The sequence below is a fragment of the Vidua macroura genome, chromosome 21 (assembly GCF_024509145.1).
Source record: "Vidua macroura isolate BioBank_ID:100142 chromosome 21, ASM2450914v1, whole genome shotgun sequence".
In the NCBI taxonomy this organism is placed as follows: domain Eukaryota; kingdom Metazoa; phylum Chordata; class Aves; order Passeriformes; family Viduidae; genus Vidua; species Vidua macroura.
This window is the reverse complement of record NC_071591.1, coordinates 1,891,247-1,912,771: the sequence shown is the minus strand read 5'-3', so window position 1 is coordinate 1,912,771 and position 21,525 is coordinate 1,891,247. Positions and strand designations below refer to the sequence as shown.

Genomic DNA, 21,525 nt, shown 5'->3' with positions numbered 1-21,525 from the left:
TCATGTTAGAAGTAAGTCCTTAGCACACACATGCCAACAGATTCTTCCCTGCTAGTGAAGGAGCAATGACTGCAGCACCTGAGAGATTTGCTTATCTGTAGTTTCATCTTTTGTTACAGTGACATGTTAGTACAAAACATTTTAGAGAATAAGAAATTGGTGAATATTGAGAATAGCTAAATAGATATTTACTTAGCAAAATGAACTTTTAAGCCCTTGATGAAAATGCCTATCACCATCTCATGTCAATACAAATGACACTAAGGGAACCACCTTTTTGTTGGTATTTCCAGTACAAAGCTCATCCACCACAACTCCAGTGCAGTTTTCTCAATTACTGGCTTTCAAAACACAGAAGATTAATATTAGATTACCTGTAGTGTTTTCTACCTGAATGTAGGTATAGGGGAGAGCTGACAGCATTTGATTTCATTATTGACAGATCTGTATGAAAAAGTTTGCTATCATGACTACAGAAGTGAGGCACAATAAGGATATTTGAGAGATAAATTGTTTTGAAATGTTGTAGTGCATCAGGAGAGTCAGCAAGATTTAAATTCGCAGGGAGTTTCTTTCAATAATCATTTCTGTTACAGGTAAAATCTCACAGGTGTTCATTTCTCATCCACCCCGTTGCAACAAAATCCTACACTACAAACAGCACCAAACCATCTTCTTGTGTCTAATCTGCACTGACACAATTTGACTTTTGATAATTAACATATTCCAGAGTGTTCCAGCTCCTCCAGGAACATGTCTGACATGCAGGCACCACCAAAGCTCTCCCCACTTGTCTGTTGTGAACAAGCTGAAATGGCAGGCTCAGAGAGCTGATGGTTTTGGCAGCATTAGGGTTGCAAAGCAAACAAAACCACATATGAACAAATAAACAACAGAAAAGACTGGAGAACTCCTGCTGAGAACTCACCAAACTGCAAGTGAAAAGTGCTCTGAACCTTTTATGGTTCACAGGGGGTTTGGAATGTTTTGGGTTGTATTTTCTCTTGCTCTGGAGGGGTTACACTCCAAACTTGTGTTAAGTAGAACATAAACTCTTACAACATAAAATATAATGTTTGATAACAAGAACTATGCTTTTCTCCAACACAGATGGAAGAACATATGCAAAGGAAACTCCTAGGAGTGTGTTAGTGGACATCTGTTCCTCTTGGAACACAAGCGGCAGCGTTCGCTCGCAGCGCAGGGAGTGGGAGCAGAGCAGCGTTAACTCGCAGTGCCACCTGGTGCCAGCTCAGCTGAGCGTGTCACCTGCAGCTCAGCCCGGCCCTGCACTGCCTGGGCTGCCAAAGGCTCATCCCACCACCCACTGCACCCTCCTCACCCCACCACCCACTGCACCCTCCTCACACCACCACCCACTGCACCCTCCTCACCCCACCACCCACTGCACCCTCCTCACACCACATCATCCCACCACCCACTGCACCCTCCTCAAACCACCTCACCCCACCACCCACTGCACCCTCCTCACCCCACATCATCCCACCACCCACTGCACCCCCCTCACCCCACCACCCACTGCACCCTCCTCACACGCTGCCTCCAAGTCATGTGCACTCCTCTACCTGGCCTTGCTAAACTGCCTGGGCTGTTTACACTCCTTTTACAGACTGGTCTTACAGCAGTGCCATGGCACTGACCCAGCCCACTTGAAGAGCAGCTATTAAAATATGTTAATGAATTCGACTGGATTATGGATATGGTAATTGGCTAAAAATTTGCACTCAGTGCAAGAGTCTATTAAAGCTCAGACCTCTCTTCTCTCATATTTCCAAGCACAGTACACTCTAGGATGCAAGAGCACCCTGGGCAAGTCAGACAGAGTTAAACAAACACATATAATATTTTAAAATATTTGTAATAACAGAACCAAACAGCAACACACAGCATCATTCTTAAAAAAAAAAAAAGCTGAAAAATAATGGCATTTTATTACCTTCTGAATATTTAATCAAAATAGCAGTTTGACATGAGATGGTGTGAGTGTATTCAACAATGAACAAAGCCAAATGCTCTTCAGAAGGGTTTGGGTACAACAGGCCAAGTGGACTGATAAGATTTCAGTGACAATGAACCTGGTGAAGCACCACAGAGCCCACACTGTACTGGAACCTCCTCAGGGCACCAGAACATGCAGGGAAAGGGCTGATGCTTCTACCAGGTTCAATTGAAGTTTATTCCAGAACATAACAAACAAAGCTAATATCCAGACATCCAGACCATGACTGATCCCAGGCAAACTGGAAAAGATGTTGTCCACAGTCCCTAGGTGTGATTTTAAATAATCTGGTAGGTACAGAAGACTAAAGAATGACATGGGTACAATATCCAACAAGTTACAGTATTCTCAAAGTTATGTACCTCAGCCACAAAGAGAGGCAGTTCTTCTGGCAGAATCCAGGATCGAGGGTAGAAGTTGTATTCCAGAGGAAACAGATCTTGCATTGTTCTCATGGCCCGGCTCAGGGTGATTTTCCGAACCGTCTCCGTCATGCCTGGGAAGAGAACAAAGTTACAAAACCCCACCCTGAAGCCTCATCCTAACAGTAAATGAGTATCATTACTCACCTGCTGGGAAGGCACTTGGGTCATTGCTGTCAATAAAGCATGAACATCTTTTGAGATTTTAAGTCTGATACAATAATTGTGGCATTCCCCTGCCATAGTTACTATTGTATGTGTTTCTGTGTAATATTAGAAAAAAATAATTCTCAAAAACATAGCTCAGAATTAAAGACAGCTTTAGACAAATATTTACTAGTGCCTTTGCCATAAGCCAAAATTATTTTTCTAATCTATCATTCCAGGAGTAGGTACAAATGTAACTTAAATGTAATCAACCACTTCGGTTTACTTTGCAGTTATTTAATTATCTGCTTCACAAAGAACAGGTTATTTTGTGAACAGCCAAACAAACATTTGCTGAAGTCTTAGGTCCATTTGGAACATCGCTAAAAAGCTTTTTTTTTTTTTTTTTTTTTTTGAAAAGTTTCTGGTAAAACCCTGCATCAAATTAGCACAACATTCCTGGAAATCAGGTCTAGTTCTGAAGGGCTCTGGTTTGATCCCTGTGCAGCCACTTGTTCACCAGGTAGAAGCCAAAATACAGACAGGTAACATTCATCTAACACCGATTTAAACCATCAGAAAACAACACCATCCTACACCTGAGTGGGAACTTCCCTCAGGCAGGAGAAACTCAGGGTAAATAAAGCCTGGAGTTCGATAGCTGAGGTTCTTACGCTCACAGCACACTAACAGCAGCCATAAATCTGAAGTAAAGGGCTTAGATAAGTCAATACTGAAGCTCTTAGCTCTTATTTAGAGAGATCTCAACAGGGATTAAATGAGAAAAAAAGGAGCTTAAAAAAATAGAAGAGTCATCATAAGATGAGGACTGACATGAACTCTTCAATATTAAAAAATCCATTTAAGGAATTCTGCTCCAAGCTTCTCCCTGAGATAAGCCAGAGTATGAAACAAAACAGATTCTTTCCACTTTGAATCAAAACCCAATCCAAAGATACAGCACTGTTATCAGTGCCAGATAACAGTCAGTAATTGCATACTTCACTTAAATTACAGCCTAACACTCTTCTTTTTCCTAACTTCATGTGTATGAAATATTCTTCTCAACAAAACCCCTCTCTCTCCAAAACAAATTTCACTTCAGATATTGTTCAAGACACCCACTCTGACATCCTCACCCCATCACCAAACCCAGTAATGTGCCAAATATACTATCAGCTGATTAGGCAGATAATTCACATTAAAAACCAGTAAAAGACAGAACTAGGTCCAATAATCCTGTTTTTAAAGCATTTGTTTAAACCAGAAAGAGAAGTGAAGTACCTGGAAACTTGTTGACTTGCCCTGAGAAGATGTTGCTATCATGGAATGACACCCCGTGCCAGTAGATGTCACACGGCAAGCGGCGGCCAAACGGAAACTGCAAAAGAGAGCAGACAAGTTTTGAGCAATCTGGGAATGCCTCCTCATTCCTGGCTGTTTTAAACACTCATCTTAAGCATAAATCACTCAAGAACAGTCTTCTGACTGTCAAAAGAAAACAAGCTCTGTATATTGGTTGCAAAACTGAGAATATTTGGATCAGCTCAAAGACTTTAAAGTGAACAAGCCCAGAGAGGTTTTTAAAAACCAAACCCAAATGACTGAGGCACGGGCTGTACTGAGAACCCCCGAGCTTCTGATCAACCACAGTCAAGTTACAAAGTGGACACTCAAAGCAGGATATTTAAGTGCAGTAAGTTCATTATTCATTCATATATATCCAGTTATATGTATTAATTTCTACAGTATTCATTCCTTTCTGGTACTAATAGCCTGTAATTGAAATAAAAGCTTGCAATTCAATTAATCATTAGTTGAGCATATATATTCCCACTATCAAGAACTAAGGCGATTATTTCAACAATATTAAGTATTCCAGGTTCTCTTCCCATTCACACAAGATTTCACCATAAATTAGAAAACTGCAGTTTGTTTTCTATTATCAAAAAGATCACCTTTTTTAAGCAGTCTGAAGAGCTCAGAAGCAGCACTGCCAATTATTGAGAGCAAGTTTCTAATAGTAGTAAAGTGGTTTATAAAAAGCCCAATTAGTTTTGTGTAAAGAAGGTGCTCTTCTTTTTCGTGCTTATTCTCTTTTACATGGCCCCATTTATCAATCCCAAAAACCCCATTTTATCTGCAGCTCCATGAAGATGCCATTTAACTACCATATGGAATACAGTCACAGGAATAGCTTCTATTACTAGGCTACATCTTTTTCAAATAAATCTGCTATATTTAGCATCTTAGGACACATTTGCATTAAATATCTACCACCCTCATCACCCAGTGCCATTTACTTATTGAAAGAACCACAGTATTTTGCAGAAACTTCTTGTTCTTTACTTGATATATAATTTTTCTTATTTTAAAACATTTCTTTACGCACTGGATCATTTTGCTTTGAGCATGACAGAAAAAAGAATTGCATAAACCTTTTGAGTGCATTACTTTATTTGCTACTTTAATTAAAATTTCAGTTTCCTCAGTAAATAGCCTTGAAAAATTAATTTAAAATGCTAATTGAGCAATGCATCCTTTCTGTTTCCTTACTTGCAGGGATGAGAAATCCAATTTAACAAGAGCCAGTGGATTCTGCACTTATTTCATTATTATTCAGCCTGCAAAATCTGTTTTTGTACAAGTGAAAATTAATTCTGTTGGGCTCTGAAAGACAATCAATGGCCTTAACCTCTCTCCACAGGTGTATCCAGAATACAGATGCAGCATTCGGTCTCAGAGTGCCCTTCCCACTAAAACCTGAACTATTTATTTATTTATTAAAAGAAATTGAAATGAAAGGAACAAAATTTGCATTTATATAACACCTTTCATCTACAGAGGATATCAAAGCTCTCTACAAACACTGCACAGAAATCATTTCACAACAGATGAGGAGTGAGCAGCTCTGGACAGGAAGGTGGAAGCACTGCACCCCCTTGTTGGAAATTTGGGACAGCACAGCAAGAGCCCTGCTCCTGAGAAATCAAGATGATCTGGACTTATCCAACAATGGAATCAAACTCACTTCCTGAATGAGCTGGGCTGGATTCTGTAACCTCTGCACTACACTTTACATAAGAGTGGTGTTTGCAGAGGAGCCAACAAGTTCGATTATTTGGCGCCTCTGGCAGTGCCAGGCAGATATTAATTAATCTTATAGTGGTGGGAGAGGCCTTTGCACCACATTCCCAGCTCCTGGTGTGGGACAGTGGCTGAAAAAGAAAGGTGGCTGGAGCCATCCTTTTTTAAAATCTTTTAAATCTCTTTTAGTCAGATTTGGGCAACATTTGTCAGAAAAGAATAAACAAGGAGCCATAAAGAGAATAGAGTTGTTTCCACAGCTTTGACATGATTAATAATCCATCATAGTCAAATCTGTGTGACAGGTCATTTCTACCTTTGGATTAGAAGCCAATAATTTAAATTGTCTCAGAGGTCACATCAGTCTGTTCCATCATGTTTAATGACAAGTTAAATGACTCGTTTTCCACTCAGCTTTTCCCAGCATAAAACCTGAAACTCCCTACGCCTCTGTGCAGCTCCGGAACAGCGAGACAAATGAAACGCTCAACGCTGGGATATTTGATGCCTGGGACATCTGCTTCTTCCATTTTCCTGGTAATTGAAAGCTTGCTGAAGAAATAATTTATTAAGAGATGAATAAACTCGGGATGCAAGCTCAATTTGTGCCCATTATTTCATTTGGCATATCGTGTTCATTTAAAGAATCTGACACGCTGGATCAGATGGTCCTGCCTAGCGCAGGAATTGGCACACACATGGGAACTCTGCAGTTCTTCTTAAAAGGTCCACCCACACAGCCCTATCAAACCTGAGTGTTTCATTTACTCAAAATTCCCCCAGCAAAAAAATAAAAAAAAAAAAAGTTGGGTTTTTTTTCTGTCTTTTGCTTCTGAGAACAGAATCTCAACGATCAGTTTGCTGTCTTGCACTCCTTCACCTCTTCCCCACATATCAGTGCCACAGAATGTCACCAATATTGCCACTGCTTAGAGTATTCTTCCCTTTTTTTGTGTCTTATAATGACATTTACCATATGTCAGTTCACTAATGAATAATAAAAAACCCAAGAAATGGATATGTGACACAGTAAGAATGCTATACATTAGATAGAAAAAGTTACAGATCAAAAAGTGCCCGCTTGAAAAAGCACATTATACTGTCTCCTCCCAACAAAATATTCCAGCCAACACATCCAGCAGCAAACAGCAGAAATGAAACAAAAGCAAGACTAGGAAAATGTAAAAGAAGTAGCGAGGGAAAAGGATCAAAAGTCTTATACAAGGGATAACAGTAGAATAGCAGTCCCTGACACATCAGTATGTAAAATACATGCATTGCATTACTACTTCCAGGACTTTTGCATTATTTTCATGGATCCTAGAAGCAACACCCGTGTTCCCTCTGCTGGTCCTGCTGTAACAGTGCAACCAGCTCCAGGGCTCTGGCCATCCCTGGCTGTGGTCTGAGAAAGTATTTTACTGTTATTTCTCTAAACGTCTGAAAGGCAGAGCTTTCAGAATTACGTGTGGCTTGAATAAAGACTTTTACTTGGATTTATCTTCTCAATTTTGTTAATTTTTCTCTTCAAATCTCGACCAGATCTTATTAACCTATTTATAAGCTGAAGATATACAGCAATACATGACAGTGACTTGTTTACAGGGAATGAGTTATCAGCCACCCAGATGGTGCAGTCAAGCATCACAAAATTCTGTATTAGGCCTCTTCTTTATTAAGAGACAAAGTAGCCAGAGGAGGAAGCAACAAACTAAATGAAAAATATTGACCCAAGAAAGAGATGGAGGAGAGAGGATATTGAGGGAGACAGGGAACAAAGAGAGATGAAGTAAAGGCAGCAGCACTTGCTGTTGGGAGATGCAAAGCAGGAAGGAAAAAGCTGATTAATGCAGCACAGAGATTCATGAGAGGAACAAGAGCTTGTGAAACAAGTCAATTAGTAGGAAAGACTATCAAGTGCAAGACAAATGCAAAACAGTGAAGTCTCAGGAAACTATAAAGACAAAATTACCACTAAGTGTGGCTCATTTCCAGCACAATCTGCAAGGCTAACTGATATTAGTGATCCAGAAACCCTCTCTGGAATGGCTCCCTGCCCTCAGAACATAAAACTTAACCCTAAAAATTAAATGTGAATTACCCCTGCTCTGCATGTCACTGCATAAAACATGGAGCAAGGCTGCTGACAGACACCCCACAGGTGCACTGAGGGCTAAGAGAGGTAAATGTAGCAGGTTTGAATTTCAAGGCTCTGGTATGTTGTTACTATTTTGCTGTACAAGCAGGAGTTGAGAACTGGGGCGCTGGTGCAAAGAGGTTTTGAAATCCTGCCACTGGATTTAAATAACAAAACTACTGAAATAGAATTTTATGAAGTCAGAGAAGGAGAAAGCACTACTCTTCCTGACACATACATATCCTTGTGGGATTAGGTATGCAGGACATTATGAATAAACATGGACAACATTTACTGCCACTCAGTCCTCCAGAAAATAAATTTGCAGTATTTAACTCTGAGGTTAGGAACGGCACAGAATATACTGTCTACCCCAAGTCTGTACAGATTTTGTTTAAAAGGCATCAGGTGCACAAAAATACAATCTTGTAAGTGGAAATCCCAAAGGCAGCTCTGTAAAGTAGCTGCAGGTCAGAGATCACACAGCTCTGTGCTACACACAGAGAGAAACAGAACGGGACTGTGAGAAACAGTTCATCCTCAGGTTTTATTCATCCTTCTCCCTCTAACTCCCCTCTTACAAATGGATTACAAGTACCCTTTTTCTTATACAAGTTCCTCACAAAGCTCCTAGAAGCCATCTCAACGTCTATAAAGCCATTTATAAACCTGTTAGGTAAAGAAAATCTTTACAGTTGGAGAACAATTTACCATCTATAGTAAGATATATCTGAGAAATCTCTCCAGGATTTAAATAAGGAGTTGCAAAGCACCAGTTCTGTGCCAGCTCCCCTACTGTCCTGATTCCAGTTCAGCACATACTGGCAGTCACTGAAATCCTCACAAAGCAATGAGAAAACACATGACTCGAGCAGCAGGAGAAAAAAAATAGCTATAGCTGCTCTACATAAAGTAACTTAGCAGGCTAAAGCCCGTTATGTGTGCGTTATCAGCTGGCTTAATACTGCATTCATGCCCCGTGCTCTCCGACACGCCTTGGACACAAGGGCAGCGGCTCTGCCGGGCCAGACCCACGTCCCCAAGCCCCGAGGGAAGGGTGGGAGGGAAGAAATGCAAATCCCCACAACACGTCAAACGCTTCCCCGTGACAGCAGGCTTCTTTCTTGCCCTTTCCCCGAGCAGTTTAACCTCGGAAGCGCAATACCCGATTACCCCTGTTCTGGCTTGCATAACTGCCCGTGGCAGTCGTGATCGTGAATCAAATCAGCTCCGGACCCGGCACCTGGTTAGAAATAGCCCGAGGGTCGGGGGCCACAGCCGGGAGGAGGAGGAGGAGGAGGAGGAGGAGGAGGATGGAGGATGGCTTTGCCGGGGGCAGACCCGAGGCCATGGAGGGGCGTGCGGGCAGGACTGGCGCTAGGCCGGAGCAGGGGCAGGGATGGGGGGACGCGGCCCCGCGGGGTCCCGCTGGCGAGCGCTCACCTCCTTCCAGCGGAGCTGCCGCAGGCTGATTTTCAGGGCCTCCAGCGAGGTCTTGGCCTTGGAGCTGTCCACCGTGACCCCGGCCTGCCGGACGCTCTCGGCCCCGCTGCGGCGGCCCGGGGCCCGCCGGGCCCTGCCCCGCGCCGCTCGCCCGGCCGAGCCCTGCGCTCCGGCCCCGCGCCGGCCCCGCTCCCGTTCCCGTTCCCGCTCCCGGCCGGGAGCGCCGGGCAGCGCCCCTTCCCCCGAGAGCGCCGCGGCAGGCGGGCCGTCCTGCGGGGCCTCAGCGGGCAGGGCCGGGGACCCCGGGGGCTCCTCCGCCTCCATCTCCGCCGGTTCCAGCCCGGCCGGCTCCATTTCCGCTATCCCCAACCAGGCCGGTTCCAGCCCGGCCGGCTCTATTCCGTTCTCCCCCATCCCCGCCGGTTCTATCCCCTCTGTCCCTGTCCCCAGCCCGGCCGGTTCCAGCCCGGCAGGCTCCACTGCCTCTGTCCCCATCCCCGCCTGTTCTATCCCCTCCGTCCCCATGCCCGCCGGTTCTATCCCCTCTGTCCCTGTCCCCAGCCCGGCGGGTTCCAGCCCGGCCGGCTCCACTGCCTCCGTCCCCGTCCCCGCCGGTTGTATCCCCTCTGTCCCGGTCCCCGCCGGTTGTATCCCCTCTGTCCCGGTCCCCGCTTGTTGTATCCCCTCAGTCCCCGTCCCCGCCGGTTGTATCCCCTCAGTCCCTGTTCCCAGCCCGGCCGGCTCCATCCCCGCCGGCTCCATCCCGCCCCCGCTCCCCGCCCGTTGCCATGGCAACGGCGCGGCCGGTGACCCGCTGGCCCCGCCCCGCCGCCGTGAGGCGCTGACGCCGCCCCCGCCATTTTGGGCTCGGGCACAGGCCCCGCCCCGCGCAGTCCGAAATGGCCTCCGGAGGCGGCGCGGCCGCCATGTTGGAAGCGGGCGAGGCCCCGCCCCGCCATGGCGGCCCCGCCTCAGGCCGGGCTGTGGCGGCGCCCGCCGTGCCCTTGGCCGCCGAACCGCCCGGGTGGCTCCGGCACTCGGTGCGCTCCTTATCGTGAGGTTCTCGTGCGAGACGGGGCTCTCGCCGCCGTTACAAAGCGCTGCCTGCCACAAAGGGCGTTCCCACGGACCGTTCAGGTTCAGCTGCGTCGATGCTGGGAGAGCCCATCTGCGGGTTTTGAGCTCTCGCAGGCACAGCAGGAAAATACGAAAGCGGCTTTTACACTGTCAGTCATGGAATGAATAACCTTAACAGCAGCTCCGTGATCAACCTGAGCAAGCTGGAAGGTTCCCGGGGTTGGAATTATATAATCTTTAACGTCCCTTCCCACCCAAACCATTCCAGAACTCCGTGATGAAGCGAGTCCTTCTCGATGTAGTTATGAGGCAGGGAAATGGAGAAGGTGGCAGCCAGGCGGCTGTTGGAGCAGGAGCCGGGTTCATGGAACGCGGGGCCGCAGGGCTGCGGGCAGGCGGTGGCGCTGCGCCCTGGGAAATCCGGGCTGCAAGGAGCTCGGGCTGAGAGCCGGGACTTCGGGGGAAAACCAGGAATAATCAGGCTTCTGTGTGAAGGAGCGATCGCCAGAGCCGTCATCTGGAACAGGACTGAGACAGGACATCAGCAGAAATTATTTAAACTACAGCAAAATTTAAATAAATGCAGGGAAAGTTGGCACTGCCAGTTAGCTGCGAGATAAAATAACAGGGTCGTGTCAAGATGCTTATTTTTTCAGTGCCTCACCAGTCTTCCATCATTTACCCTTGCAGGCAACGAAGAAACAAATTAATTAATTAAACAGAGCTGTGTCTTGCAATGTGAAGTGACCAGGAAGGCTGAGGTCAGGTAGCTCGCTCTTGGCTGCTCTCATGTTGCTATTAAAAGATGTACATTCTTTCTTTATAGCTGTGACAGTGTTTAATTAAAAACCTGGGAGCGTTTCCATGTTCCAGCAGGAGCTCAGAGGGGTTGGTAATGTTGGCAGGATGAGCTGTCTGGGTGGTGTCTTTTCCATGTCCACCACTGAAGGCACATCCTTGGCTTCACCACCACCACCAGATCACAGAAATGTTTGGGTTAGGAGGGACCTTAAAGATGATCTCATTCCAAACCTCTTCCATGGGCAGGTACAAATCTGAAAGAATAATTAATATTTTGCTTATGTTCAACATTGGCATAAAAATTCAGTTGTAAGAAAAGCAATTCAGAGATGTTGGAGTGTGATTTAAAGTGGTGACCTGACTCTGACTGTCTCTTATTTTACTGCCAGGCTCCCAGATGAATATTTTTAACACAGAGATTTATCCTCCCCAATGTCAGCAGTGCTGAAAGAAAGCCAGGGAAAGAGTTAAGATGGGCCAAAGCATTAAGAGGCATTGGAGCATGGGAAATACCAAACAAAATGATTGCAAAGGGGAAATATTTTTATCTCTAATTATCATATATCCACATTTCTTACAGGCTAATAACAGACTAGTTGTTCCTCTACCAGAGAAGCTGTAATAGATCCGATGCCTGGTTTGCCTGTGTTGTGTGGATGAAACCTTCATTTCCTGTTGGGATAAATAGAGATGGGCTGCAGCGTGCAGCGTGGGGTCGGGCTGCACGTGGCACTCAGGTACAGCAAGGTGGGGAGTAAAGTATAGCTTGGGCAGTAATGAGGCACAGGGTGATGCAGAAGGAGAGCATATCCTGCTGAATACAGCAAGCTGGGTCTAGCAGCAGGAGAGAAATGGGAAACTTGAGCTCATCTGTCCCCTGTGAGGAGAGGGGAAATTTAGTTACGGTGTGCTCTTTAACACAAGGCTGTTTCCAGTGACCCTTGCTCACAGGGAGTTGTTGATAAGAACAAACTGTTACTATCTTGTGATAAGTGAACAAGAATGTGGATTCCATCCAGGAGAACTGTAATGTCCCTATGCTCTCATTAATTAAATTCAGGGTATCAAAGACAGCAGAGGTACTGGCCTAATTTAATGGGAGTGGGGAAGGATCCTGTTCGATTGTACAGCACTCATCTCTCAGACTAACAACTTCACTCTCATTTACCCAAAATCATCACTTACCTGATGCCTGTGTGTGCACAGGCAAGTGCCAGGTCCAAGGAGGACTCCAGGAATAAAGCAGTTTTACAGATGCAGCAAATTGAACAGTTTTCCATCATGACACATGCTGCTCCCAGCAGCTCACACTGAGGCACTGTACTGCCAACCTGCGGTATATGGAATTCATGAGTGGGGTACGTGAACGTGTCAAGCTTATGAGGTTAACAAGTAACATTTTTCTTCACTAATATATTTCCCTTCTTCTAGTAAGCATTTTTGTTTCCAAGTTGGGATCAACATTTTTAGCTTTTATGTGGCATCATAAAGGCAACAACTGTATCCTTTTCTATACTTTTCTTTTTTAAAGACAGCCAAGACAAGAAAAACAAAGTAGCATGTAATTTGCAAAAAGAACATACAATCTTTTTAAAATATATAAAATTGGCCTCCTGCCAAATGCAAATTTGTAGAAATACTTCAGTGTACCCTTTTGAAAAAGAACACATTCCTCAAGCTATTGTTAAAAAGAAAAGTTACTCATGAAGAACTACCCATCTGTGTCTGAAGCTAATAGTTCCTTTTGCACCGATGGTGAGTATCTCCTGTCAGTTGTTCTTTCACAAAACCATGAGAAAGCAATGCTCTATAAAATGAAAAGTCAGAAGAAAACAAATCCAGCAAACAGACTCCACTTGGAAAACGTCTGTGGTGGGCTTATGCTTCAGCCTGGATTTAAATCCATATACATCACTCCGTGCTGCCCATGTTTATGTTCGACCACAGAAGATTTGTGGTTGACCTACATATGCAAACAAAACATTCGCTGCATATTTGGGCTGGGGGGATTTGCATGATAGAAGATGATGAAAATATGCATAATTGTAGATGACATTTTTCGTTGCCAAGTCCTGCTGCACAGCCCTTTGGAGCTGGCCATGCATGAAAGAGGCTTGCAGTCCTGACGGGCAGATTGCCTGGCCGTGCTGCGGAGCTGAACCGCCGAGACATCGAGCTTCTGTTCCTTCTTGAGCAACACAAATCTGGTGTAATCATCTCACCAAGCAGCCCCTGTGCTCGCAGAGGACACGTATGACACTCGCTGCGGGGGCTGAAGCCATGAGCTCCACATGTCACCTCTGAGTTCCCCTCACGGGGCAGCTCAAGAGACTCAAAGATTTTGTTTAGGAGTTTTCTCGGTATTCTTGAAATGCCCAATGCATCGGGGGTAACATCACACAACTTAGTCAACAGCAGCTGGTTCATCTGTTCTGGCCCCCACATTTCATCCCACAGCAGCATTTCTAGGAAGTCTGCTGGTGTGTTAGTACACTTGGAGGCTTTGCTCTAAAAATTGCACCAGCACAAGTACATATTAATAATGTTGATAAAGTGACATGACAAACCCAGATCTCCCAGGACAGTAAGCATGCACAGACCTCTCAGCTCTTATGTGTGATATGGAAGGGCTCTCCTGTAACAGAGGTTTTGTCTGCCATTACTGGATGTCTGTCTGGTTGCTCTTCCCATATCACATCTTATTATTCAAAATCTCTGCAACTCTGCTGTGCAGAAATAAGTGCTTAAAAGGGTTAGCAGAAAGGAGGAAAATTCGATGGCATCAAGACCAGGTCTCCTCCTTTATCTGTGAAGGTGGGTTAGGAAAAATCTGACAGGATCAGACAGGAGTAAAATCTCCCTTTCCTGCAAACCAACCAAGGAGCCGATTAAAGAACACCCTGCATGTAACACCCACCACCCCATTTCCACCACGTTCAAGGTCTCTTCAAAAGATGAAGCTATGTAAGAAGAGGGACTTCCCTGCAGAGTCCTGGGGCGGGCAGAAATGTGCACCCATGTGAGAGAAAGAGAAGGAAGGAAATCTTGGGATCCTGCAACCGAGAAAGAAAGCTGATACAAACCTGGTCCCTGCAAAAACACTTGCAGCTCCGAGCCAAGAAGCTGTCTTGGGGCTTCACTCCTACTGTGTTCAGAGAATCAGGACTTTCTGTGAGCGCTTTGCACATCAAAGGAATAACTCTCTCAGTACCTCCATGTGATGCAAACACCCACCATGAGGTTTAGCCAACTGTTCAATGCTACTCAGGGCTTGTTTATACTAAACCGTGACGATGTCCTGTGTAAATGCTTCATTCCACATATTTGCCCAGCTTCATTGTCCAGAAGAAAAGGCATACAGCTTTCTTACTTCCAGTGGAGTCAAAGAATTTTCTTTGCCCAACGAACAAACTAGAAAATTAACTGCTTTTTAAGTTTAGCAGCCTTCAAACTCAATTCTCAAACACAGATCCAAACCATTAAGGTCAGGAGATTTAAGCCCTATGAAAAGTTCACAGGAGTTCATGAACAGGGAGCATTAAACACCTCCATTCAATTGTGATCTAACAGAAACTGGCACTGCAAGCTTTATTAAATAATAGTTGCTTTCTTTTTCTCAGGATTCCCATGAGATATTTCTTTCCTCCTACCCAAAGGATTTCATAATCTGCGGGATACTGGAGAGGACCAGAACGGAATTAAGAAGACCATTCTTGTTACTTCATCCTGTTCTTTCTATCAGATTTAAAAATTTAACTATCCCAAGTGAAGTCCATATGCTCCCACGTATATAGGAATGCTCTTGTGGCAATGGGAGGGTAACGAGGAGAAGCTTTGAGCAGCTCAGCACAATGGCAGGTTCCTGCACGCCTCAGCTGAAACGCAGTATTGCAGAATCAATGTAGAGACTCACCAGCAGTGGCTGTGTTAGGTTTTTTCCCCATATGAGTTGAGCTTTGCTGGCGTTAGCATCAAAGGAAGCATGAGCATAGCCTGACGGGGTGGCATCTCCTCCTCCTTGGGCTTAGGAGAACCAAAGACTTGAATGTTGCTCAATCAGTCCAAGGACATTTGCACACAAAATCTAGGTTGTTCATTCAGGTCAACGGATGTTTTTTTGATCAAGATATGTACAAGATAAGAAAAGTGCCACGAAATGTTCTGAGTACACACTAAACATCAGCACAGACCACACAAAAAATCACCAACAAAGAACTAAACTGATGCATCTGCAGGCGAGGTGTGTATCTAGAGGAGCATCTTGGACAGAAACCAACTGACAAAACCCGTATTGAGTTACGCTGTATAAAAGTGGGATTAGCATAAACTTGTGAATATTTAAATGAGAAGGCAATGCAGTGATATAGATTGGAAGAAAAGAAGTCTGTCTGGAAACAGAAAAACTTCACAAAGACAGAAGGCTGACCACAGAACTCTCCCCAGAAAGAGCTGCTAATACCTCAAAATATTTGAACATGTAGGGTCATAGTCTGTGAACCAATATTAATTCCTTGGGGTTTTTCTCCCTCTCTTAAGTATAAGTTTCTGGATTCTTGGCTCTTGCCCATCTCCCACTGACTTACAAGTACTCAGAAATGCCAAGACACTCAGGGTGATCACACTCCTGAGATGGATACTGGGAACTGTGCACTGTCTGCCTGTGGTCAAACTTTCCTTTCTTGCTAATGCAAAAGCCACATAAAAGGTGGTGTCCAAAAACATTCAAACAGCTAGCCGGGAGTTACTTTTAAGACTCAAAAATTAATTTGGGGGAACCCAGATGAGATCCATTGGCACACATGTAACCCTCCACCCTTTGGATTCTACACAATTCATATTTCTGATCATCCCTGTAAATGGAGTGTGGCCGTAACTAAGAGTCAGAAGACAAACTTGGGCCTTGCCATCACAGCTGTGCACGTCTCATCCCTTCCCTGTGCTGGTGCCCGCTGAGGAATGTCACGCTCAGGTGCGCCAGGTGTCCCAGAGTGGCATCCTGGGCCTGGCAGTGCCTTGTCACCGAGACAAAGCTGGGAGGAGAAGAACATCATGAGCACACGGGTGCCACAAATCCTGAGAGCATGCTGAGTGACACAGTGGGCATCGACTGTGCGTCAGGATTCTGAGCGTGCCAATTTCTAACAGAGATTTCCCACTGACACGAGACATACATAATGTAGGTGACCGCTCGTTCAGGACACCCCTGGGGGATATTTGCATGGATTGATGAGATCCCCCCTCAGTCTTCTCCACACTAAGCAGGCCCAGCTCCCGCAACGTCCCCCCCCACAAGCGAGATGCTCCAGAGCCCCTCGTCACCCTCACGTCCGTCCAGCGGAGCACGCCGCGCGCTCCAGCCGGCCCCGGCGGTGTCTCCGCGGCGGGGCCGGGGCGGGGCGGGCCGGGCAGGGCCGGGCGGCTCCACCGCCCCCCGCATCACATGAGGGAACTTCGGGCCAATGGCGCCGCGCCGGGGCCGGGGCCCCGCTCGCTCCCGCGGACGCTCATTCAAAACGCGGCCGGGCTCGGGCGCCCGCAGCCCCGCACGGCGCCCGGGGCTCCGCGGGGCGGGCGCTGCCGGCCGCGATGCCCGGCGGGGCCGCGGGCTGAGGCGGCCGCCCGCCCGCCGCCATGCCGGTGAAGAACCGGTACAACCTGGTGGACGATGGCTGCGACTCCCGCGTCCCGCTGCACAACGAGGAGGCCTTTCAGCACGGCATCCACTTCCAGGCCAAGGTGAGCCCCGGGCGCGCTCCCCTCCGCAGCCCCCGGGCCCCGCCTGCCACAGCCCCGCGGCCGCCGCGCTCGGGGGGCCTGGCGGCGAACCCCCGGGAGGCTCCCCCGCTTCGGCTGCTGCAGAGAGGGGGCTGCGGGTCTCTGCGGGCTGGGCTCCGGTGCTGTCCAGCAGCCGCCGGTGTGGCCCCCACTGGCCGCGGGCCGATGGCCCCGTGGCTTCAGGCCGGGCTCGCCGTGCACCCCCCCCCCCCCCCCCCAACCTTGCCACGGTTATTCCTCAGCTCTGGAAGTGCCCCTGGGCCACGCTGAGGGAGTCTAAAGAAAACAGCAATCAGTTATGAAAGCCTTACATTTAATTAGCACAATCAAACAGGTTCTTGCTCTTTTCCTAGCGTTTTTGCAGCTGTGTAACCCTTAGACGCTGCCTTGTGTGCTGCGTTTGGGAGCTGCTCTGGAATGACCCCTCTTGACAGCACCGTGGATGCTGTCCCAGGTGCTCATCCCTGCCTGATCCAGTGCCTGTCCTGTCCTGCCACAGCTCCTTATTCTCCTGGAAACCAGCAGACTATGTGCTGCTCAAATAATAGTGCCTTACTCCAGCTGACCCCTTCCCTGCATAAAAAGCTGGATAGACAAGGTCTGCAGCCTTCAGGCATCAGAAAGAAATACTGATATTGTCAGAAATTCTGTATTGATCGTGAAGAACAGCCTGGCAGCACAGCAGCACTCTCAGAAAGTGACTCCATTGGAATTGGCATTCTGTAGACAGCATGGGGAATGGGTTTATAATTCAGCTGACAAGAAGAATTGCATTTTGCTGGAGCAACTCACAGGCTCCCTTCCCCTCTTTGCAGGTGGCCTAACACAGATTAGAAATGGAATTCACGCCTGCTGTCTCCTGAGCTGGAAAGAAGGGGCATATACATTCCAATAAAGCTTTGAAATACGGATTTTGTGCCTCTTGGTTTTCCTGCTGAAAGAGCTGCAAGATTTAAGCAGGATACAGGATGAATCTGAATAGACAGCTAATCATGTATTTTAAAAAATTTATATTCCTTAGGGAAGAAAACATTTAATCTGTGATTTCTCTATTTAAATTAGCATTTGCTGTGCTGCAGACTGTGCTGAGGAGAAGAAAAATTCTTAATCTGATTTTTAAAAAGATGGGAAGCAACTGTACCTTTAACTGAGTGAAACTGGCTTTTCAGATTGACAGCTCCAGGCATCCAGAGCTGGCGAGTGGATAAACACCCTGTTAGGAGTGTGGGTCTGGGATGGGGTTTGCATTACCTTAGTAACATGCTCGCTCAGTTCTGCTTTACAGCCTGTCTCTTCCAATTATGCTGCTCATTGTGGGCACATCAGTCAGCTGCAGCGCTGACAATGACAAGGCTGCAGCTGGCTGCAGGTGTCTCGCACCAGGCAATCCTACTGACCACACTCGCTCTCTAATCTCCACATTCCAAAACTGCCTTCCTCCCCCTATAATCTTCTGGAGGTCAGTACTGGGAGCTGCTTGTTTGGGCAGAGCTTTGTGTGCTGTTTCATGAGTTTCATGGCTCCGTGTGGCAGCACAGGTACCCAAACTCTGCAGCCACACCAGAGCAGGGAGTTTGAAAGAATCTCCTCTACTTCAGCAGTCCCAGCTGTCCTCTTGCCCCAATTAATTTGTCATTAGGAGCATGGCCTGTTCCCCACTGCAGCTCTTCTGCTGGCAGACAAAAGGCCAGCCAGCTGCAAGGAGCTCATCTGGATTACCAGTGACTGTCCTGACAGCCAGCAGAGCAGGGAAGGAGATCTGCACCCCAAAGAGGCCACAGATGTCAGCAATACAGCTCTGCCCTCCCCACCAGCCCAGAGGGAAGCCCTGGCTCTGCTGCTCCCCTCCCTGCTGCCCTCAAGCTCTTGTGCTCTGAGTTTGGTTCTCCTGTGGTTTACCAAAGGCTACAGATGAACTTAACTGCTCTTAAAAATGCCATTTTGCAAAGGCATTTACAGAAGCAGCAGCAAAGCCAGATGACCTTTCAGATTGCTTGTGGTGTTTATTTCAAAGCAGGAGAAAGAGCACTAAAGACTGAGCCAGGAGAGCTCATCTCTGAAAGCCCTTTTAAGCAGACATTTTACAAGATAAAACCCATTACAATCTGCAAGTAGTACAGTGGAGAAATAAATCCAGAGCTGTGTCAGTAACAGCAATACTTATGGGGCTCTTCTGGGGAATTATTTTGTCTCTGCTCATATATATAATATCACCCTGAATGTTTGCAGGGGCCTCCTGATGAGCTGCTCCTTTTCCTCTCCACAAGGGAACAACTTCCAAAAAACCAACAGTTTGTAACCACGCGCTAAAAACCAGACACAGTTCGTGAACCAAATGCTCCTGGGAGGGTCACTAAACTCTGTGAACTGCCCTCAGTCCCCACCACTAACAGCAGAGATGGGCTGTGTTACCCTGAGGGAGCTGATGGGCCCCACTGGGCCCCCAGCAGCACCAAACCCAGCAGCTGCCAGGGCCACTCCCAGCACGTGCTGTCATCGCCCTCTCGCTCGGTGACATTCTCCCCGTGCTCACCAACGTGCCCTGGGCGTGCAGGTGTTCCCTCAGAGCTGAGCCACGGCACTTGACAGCATCAGCAGCCTTTGCTCCGCACGCGCTGTGACTGTCCAGGGCACCACGTGTTTTCCTGGTTCCCAAGGCTGAGCTGGCAGCTCTGTGCCTCCTCCCCTCGGCAGCGCGGGCACTCCTGTGCAGCCGTGCCACGTGTGCTGTCACCGTGTGCTGTCACCGGTGCCACCGGGCAGCAGCTGCCGCCTTCTGCCAGCAGGTGCACGAGCAGGTTCTGCTTTGGCACACGAGGGGACAGTGCAGGCAGCACAAGAGGAAGAAATGCAGCTCGTGGGTGTTCCACGATTACCTGTGGAGCATGGGCAGTGTGCTGCCGTTCCTTTCAGGAGAACAGGCAACCAGCTCGAGGAGCTGTAGCTGTGGTGCAGGGGTGGAGGTGATGGGAACCTGCCGTCTGCCATGTCTCAGACCCCAGTAAGAGACTTTGCTAGGACTGGCATAGACACTGGAATGCAGACACGCAACCCCAAGCAGTATGGTTAGGGCTGCAGCTCCCCTAAGCAGGGTTGTAGGACACAGATTTGGGTGGGTTTATCAGGATTCTGCAGACAGCTGGTCCTGCCAAGCAGGGACAGCAGTATCAAGAGGTAGCATGGTCCAGACTGAAAACTTAAACTAGAATCACAAGGCTTTTCCAGGAAAGGTGTTTGTTGCACATCCTGGAAGCTTTACAGCTCTTTCAATTTTGAGCAGGAGGAACAATGGATAGACAGTCTCATCTTCAGAGAGATCATGACTCAATTAGCAGCAGACATTGCCCTGCAGAGCACTGGTAAAGGCACATCCAGAACCTGAATGAGGTCAGAGCCTCACACCCAACCTCAGAAATCCCCAACTTGGTAACATTGCCTACAGCAGATTATTCCTATCCTGTCCTGGGTCGAAGGAGTCCAAGCAAGGAGTGACTAAATAAATGAGAAAGGCTGTCTGTTTTGAAGAAGCCCACACCATGAACTTGTGCCTTACTGCACAGCCATCTCACGTTGTGTCTTTCAGTACATTGGGAGCTTGGATGTCCCCAGGCCCAACAGCCGCGTGGAGATCGTGGCAGCCATGAGGAGGATCCGGGTAAGTTCAGAAGAGCTGAGCCCCACACGGAGTTAAAGCTTACACTCCCTGGAGTGACTTGGTTGCAATCTACTGTTCCACATTCCCTCCAGCCCTTCCTATCTGGAGCTCAAATCTCAGCCCAATCAGGTTTGCAACAAGCTTCTCCAGGAATTCCCAAGGCATCTTAGCATAGGCCCATCCTGTGCTCTCTGCAAAGGGATCTGTTACCAAGACTCAAATGTCTTGATAACAGCCCTCTCCTGTGCTGAGCAGCCATGGGGCTTCTCCTTGAACCTGGGAGATTTATTTAGCCTGTTTGGAATTTTGTGTCCGTGAAAAATAAGCTAGACACAATGTGCTTCACAAAAGCACTTGAGTTCATTGACAGTTCCAAATATATTGTGTTATATATTGAAATATCAGTGCCCTGGCAGGTGTGATTGGTGTAAATCCCATCTGACTAGACTTTGTGGATTCTGCTGCTCCTAGAATAATATGCTGCTTTCCCCATGCTCCAGTACAGTTTTACAGTTCCTGTTTCTCATCACCAAGCCTGCTGTCTTCCTGTTCTGCCCCTTTATTCTGCAGAGCAGCCTGTGAATGGTCCCCAGATTTAGCTGTGATTAGCAGGGTTGGGTGGCTTACATCTGCTTCATGTATAACCAGTTCAAGTGCATCTCCCCCAAAAGGCAGTGCAGCTGTTGTGTCTGGCTGAAGTTTTGCAGGGGTCTTAATTCTGAGGCTGTTCATATGTCTCACATCAGCTGAAGCAAGTTTGAGAATCTTCCATTTAAAGCTTTGAAGGGATTATCCTATTTCCCCCCTTCCCCCACAGTGTTTAACCATCTAATTTTCCTTTAGAATAGTGTTTTTTAAACTTAGCCTGTAAGTGGCTGGGAAGCTGATGTATTCATCTCCAGCCAAGCTTAGAAATGACATTCCCCTCCCTTTGCCTGCTCAGACTATTAGCACAGCTCTT

At 47.1% G+C, this 21,525-nt stretch overlaps 2 protein-coding genes and 1 long non-coding RNA gene across 5 annotated transcripts in view; 1 reads left to right on the top strand and 2 right to left on the bottom strand.

Moving 5' to 3' along the window:
• TTLL11 (tubulin tyrosine ligase like 11) overlaps positions 1 to 9,853 on the bottom strand; it is a 38,042-nt gene extending 28,189 nt beyond the window's left edge. For all 3 annotated transcript variants that reach the window (XR_008440248.1, XM_053996350.1, XM_053996351.1), the window contains exons 1-3: positions 9,257 to 9,853; positions 3,874 to 3,970; positions 2,383 to 2,516 (exon numbers count right to left, since the gene is read on the bottom strand). Coding sequence is in view for 2 of the 3 variants with exons in the window: in XM_053996350.1 (XP_053852325.1) it covers positions 2,383 to 2,516; positions 3,874 to 3,970; positions 9,257 to 9,781 (756 nt within the window). In the remaining variant the exon portion in view is untranslated. The remainder of the gene's footprint in view (positions 1 to 2,382; positions 2,517 to 3,873; positions 3,971 to 9,256) is intronic.
• A 208-nt stretch (positions 9,854 to 10,061) lies between these two features.
• Positions 10,062 to 16,865, bottom strand: LOC128817655 (uncharacterized). The gene is made up of 3 exons (XR_008440249.1): positions 16,790 to 16,865; positions 12,320 to 12,465; positions 10,062 to 11,388 (listed from the first exon to the last, which is right to left on the bottom strand). It is a non-coding gene; the product is annotated as an uncharacterized LOC128817655 (long non-coding RNA).
• LOC128817654 (carboxyl-terminal PDZ ligand of neuronal nitric oxide synthase protein-like) overlaps positions 16,507 to 21,525 on the top strand; it is a 28,718-nt gene continuing 23,699 nt past the window's right edge. Inside the window, exons 1-2 of the mRNA XM_053996352.1 lie at positions 16,507 to 16,870; positions 20,493 to 20,564. Coding sequence (XP_053852327.1) covers positions 16,766 to 16,870; positions 20,493 to 20,564 — 177 coding nt within the window. The 5' untranslated portion in view covers positions 16,507 to 16,765. The remainder of the gene's footprint in view (positions 16,871 to 20,492; positions 20,565 to 21,525) is intronic.